The sequence below is a fragment of the Nicotiana tomentosiformis genome, chromosome 10, assembly GCF_000390325.3.
Source record: "Nicotiana tomentosiformis chromosome 10, ASM39032v3, whole genome shotgun sequence".
Classification (NCBI taxonomy): domain Eukaryota; kingdom Viridiplantae; phylum Streptophyta; class Magnoliopsida; order Solanales; family Solanaceae; genus Nicotiana; species Nicotiana tomentosiformis.
The window spans coordinates 29014583-29017976 of NC_090821.1; the positions used below are offsets into that span (position 1 = coordinate 29014583).

The window sequence follows — 3394 nt, forward strand, 5'->3', positions numbered from 1 at the left end:
TTACACACATGCATCGCATACCTTGTAGTCTTTTAACTTTGACTTCGACAACCCACGAACCAGGTCCTTCTTGATTAGCTTGTTCAATAGAGTAAAACTTGCATGTCCTAATCTTCTGTGCCATAGTTCAGCATCATCATCAACAACACTCAGACATGTAAGATCACCAGTGTTCAAAGACTCAAAGTCTATAACATAGATGTTTTTAAATCTTTTTGCCACCAGAACTACTTCACTAGTTACAAGATTGGTGACAGTGCAAGATTTTGACAAAAACTCCACTTTGTTTCCTTTATCGCAAATTTGAGAGACACTCAGAAGGGTGTATGTCAGGCCATTCACATAATACACATTTTCAATTGAGTTAGTGAGTGTTTTCTCATTCCAAGTCCCAGAATGTATCCTTTTTTGCCATTTTCAAAGGACACACTCCCATATTGCAGGACTTATAGTGAAAGAAAATTATCCGTACTTCCAATCATATGTTTAGAATAGCCAATATCCATGTACCATCTTTGGCTGCTTCCTTTCACTGTTGCCTACACAAGGAAATCAGAGATTAGATTTAGGAACCCAAACAAGTTTGGGTCCCTTGTAATGAGGGAAGGGGCGAATTAGACTTCTTTTGTCCAAGCAGGCATCACACAATTCTTTTTAAGAGAAACAGGTTCCTTAATAGTAGATAAATTTTCAACAAAAAACTTTGTTTTTCTATTGGGACTGGAACCTTGCTTTACAAGAATCTTTCTAATGACCAGTGTTAGAATAGTGAGTGCAAAACCAGTTATCAGGCACAGTAATATACTTGCTATGTGGGTTCTAGGGAGCGTTTTCTTGTTGAAACCCGATTCCTTGCCTGTTCCCCCCATTACTTTTATACAAGGAAGTGATTGTGTCAGAGGAAAAGTTCTACTTCAGAGATATATCTAGATCATTTTTAACCCTGCTTAAATCTTCCTGAAGTTGTCTATTTCATTCAAGTTTAGCACAAAGACTCAATTTTACCTTTTTGAGTTCATTTTCAAGGTTGAGATACGCCTCACTCGCCACTTCCTTTCCTTTTGAGGAGTTCATGCAATTTTCCACTGATGTTTTTAAAGGAACATTATCTTTCTTTAACTCCTCTATTGATTTCTTCACGTCCACAACTACTACTAACAAATCATCTCTCTCATCTTCTATCTCTCCTATTTTTTCAGTTAGAGCATCTTTATCTTTCTTTAACTCCTCTATTGTTTCCTTCGAATCAACAACTACGACCAGCAAATCATCTCTCTCATGTTCTACCTCTCCTATTTCATCAGTTAGAGCATTTTTATTACTAATGGGATTATGGTAAGCATCAATTAAGACATTAGCTAAAGATACCAGCTTCTTTTGAGAATAAGACTTCAAATTTCTTTGGACATCTAGAAAGTTTACCTCATGGTCATCATCATCTTCATCCTCATCAGATTTTGCCATTCTTGGCAAATATGGAATCATAATCTGCATCTTCGCTTTCAACGGCCATAATGGAGGTGTCGCCTTGTTCATCATCACCCTCAGATTCACTAGAGGAATCTCCCCAGGAGGCAAGAGCTTGTTTCACAACATTATCAGTGGCATCTCTTCTCTTGAATTTCCTACCGGGTACCGGGTTCTTCTTAGATGTCTTATCCATGTTGTTCTTGTAATGGTCCTGCTTGTGGAGAGGGCTATCTTTGATGAATTGTCCTAACTTTACGCACTTGTGACAGTAATCATAGCCTTTTGTGTTCCTGCTAGAGCTTTCTTTTCTTAGGAATTTCTCTATTTCTACGAACCATTTTCTGATATCTCCGTGTAAGATAGGCCATGTCAGCATCATCACTACTTGAGTCACTGTTGTTTGGCTTGAGAACCAGATTCTTCTCCTTTTTGGGTTCTTTTCTTTCATGATCTTTCTTCTTCTTCTTCTTCTTCTTCTTCTTCTTCTTCTTCTTCTTCTTCTTCTTCTTCTTCATTTCATAGGTTTTCAGCTTTCCAATGAGTTCGTCAATCGTTAGTTTTTGCAGATCTTTGGCTTCTGTGATAGCATTGACTTTGCTCTCCCAGGAACCAGGTAATATACTGAGTATTTTTATGACCAGTTTGTTCCTTGAGATAATCTCTCCAAGAGAGTGAAGCACATTGATGATGGAAGTAAAGCGAGTATGCATGTCCTGAATGGATTCATCCTCCTTCATCTTGATGAGTTCATACTCAGTAGTGAGCATATCGATTTTTGACTACTTGACTTGAGTGGTTCCTTCGTGTGCAGTTTGGAGATCCTCCCAGATCTCCTTGGCAGATTGACAGGCTGAGATGCGGTTGTATTCATCTTGTCCAATGCCACAGGCGAGGATATTCTTTGCTATGATGTGTTTCTCGATGGCTTTACGATCAGTATCATTACATTCATTCCTTGTCTTTGAAACTGTGACTGCTGTCTCGCCAATGGTCTTCATAGGGACAAAGGTTCCATCACAGATAACATCCCAAAGCTCTAAATCTCCTGCCATAATAAAATCATGCATTCTTGTCTTCCACTAGCCGTAGTATTGTCCATTGAATCTTGGTGGTCTGTAGGTTGATTGACCTTCTTCAAAATTTGGTAGAGCATCCATGTAGATTCTTTCTAGGTGTTAGCCTTATAGAAAGAACATGCTCTTATACCAATTGATGTAAACTAAGAGTCCACCAAACTGTATAGAGAACCTGGTTCTCTATCAGTTCCCACAGAACTCAACAGTAAGTAAATAACACAAGATATTTATGTGAAAAATTCCAGCTCACGGGATTAAAAATCACGACCTACACTCGTAGGATTTCAACTTCACTAACTGAGAAACTTTAGATTACAACCTATTATAACCTAGGGATTAAAATATTTAATCCCTCACCTACTTACAATAACTATATTGCAAGCTTCTTTGTAATAACTCTATTACAAAGCTAACCACTTGACTAACTCTAGTCAACACCACTACAAGGTTTATGATTTACAAAGTATCCTACGAGATGCTTCTAAATAAGCTGAGTAGGAGTTATAAGTGAATAACATAAATAAAGACATAACAATACTAAAGACACACGATGTAATCAATGCTGGGATCTGGTCCTTCGTTATGTTGCTGTTTTGTTCTTCAATGCCTTTGAGAGAATGAAGACGACTGCACACTTGAGAGTAAAATATATTTTAGGGTTTACAAGTGTGTGTAATCCCTTGCCTCATATTGGTAATATATAAGTGAGGTCATCAAGGATGATTCAAGGGAGTGTCTGGTCTATAGCATGCTTCAAACGTGCTGATGTACTATTGCGTGTGCAGTGCAATAGCTTTAACAACTGTAAGAGTTGACTTGTAGTGTGATCGGAGGAATTGATATCTATA

The 3394-nt window shown here is 37.9% G+C and overlaps 1 protein-coding gene across 1 annotated transcript; it reads right to left on the reverse strand.

The window, feature by feature from the left end:
- Positions 1 to 1494, reverse strand: LOC138899931 (uncharacterized). Its single transcript, XM_070186632.1, has 3 exons — positions 1006 to 1494; positions 511 to 539; positions 1 to 403 (listed from the first exon to the last, which is right to left on the reverse strand). Exons 1-3 carry the CDS (start codon positions 1492 to 1494, stop codon positions 1 to 3), a joined length of 921 nt encoding a protein of 306 aa, XP_070042733.1.
- Between the last annotated feature and the right edge of the window lie 1900 nt (positions 1495 to 3394).

Excerpts from the sequence above, each read along its gene's own strand:
- LOC138899931 (XM_070186632.1), bottom strand. The coding sequence starts at position 1,494 with ATGCAGATTATGATTCCATATTTGCCAAGAATGGCAAAATCTGATGAG. Across the intron at positions 540-1,005 it reads TTGAAAATGAACTCAAAAAG|GCAACAGTGAAAGGAAGCAG; the intron begins GTAAAATTGAGT and ends TTCCTTGTGTAG. Across the intron at positions 404-510 it reads AAAGGAAGCAGCCAAAGATG|GATACATTCTGGGACTTGGA; the intron begins GTACATGGATAT and ends ATGGCAAAAAAG.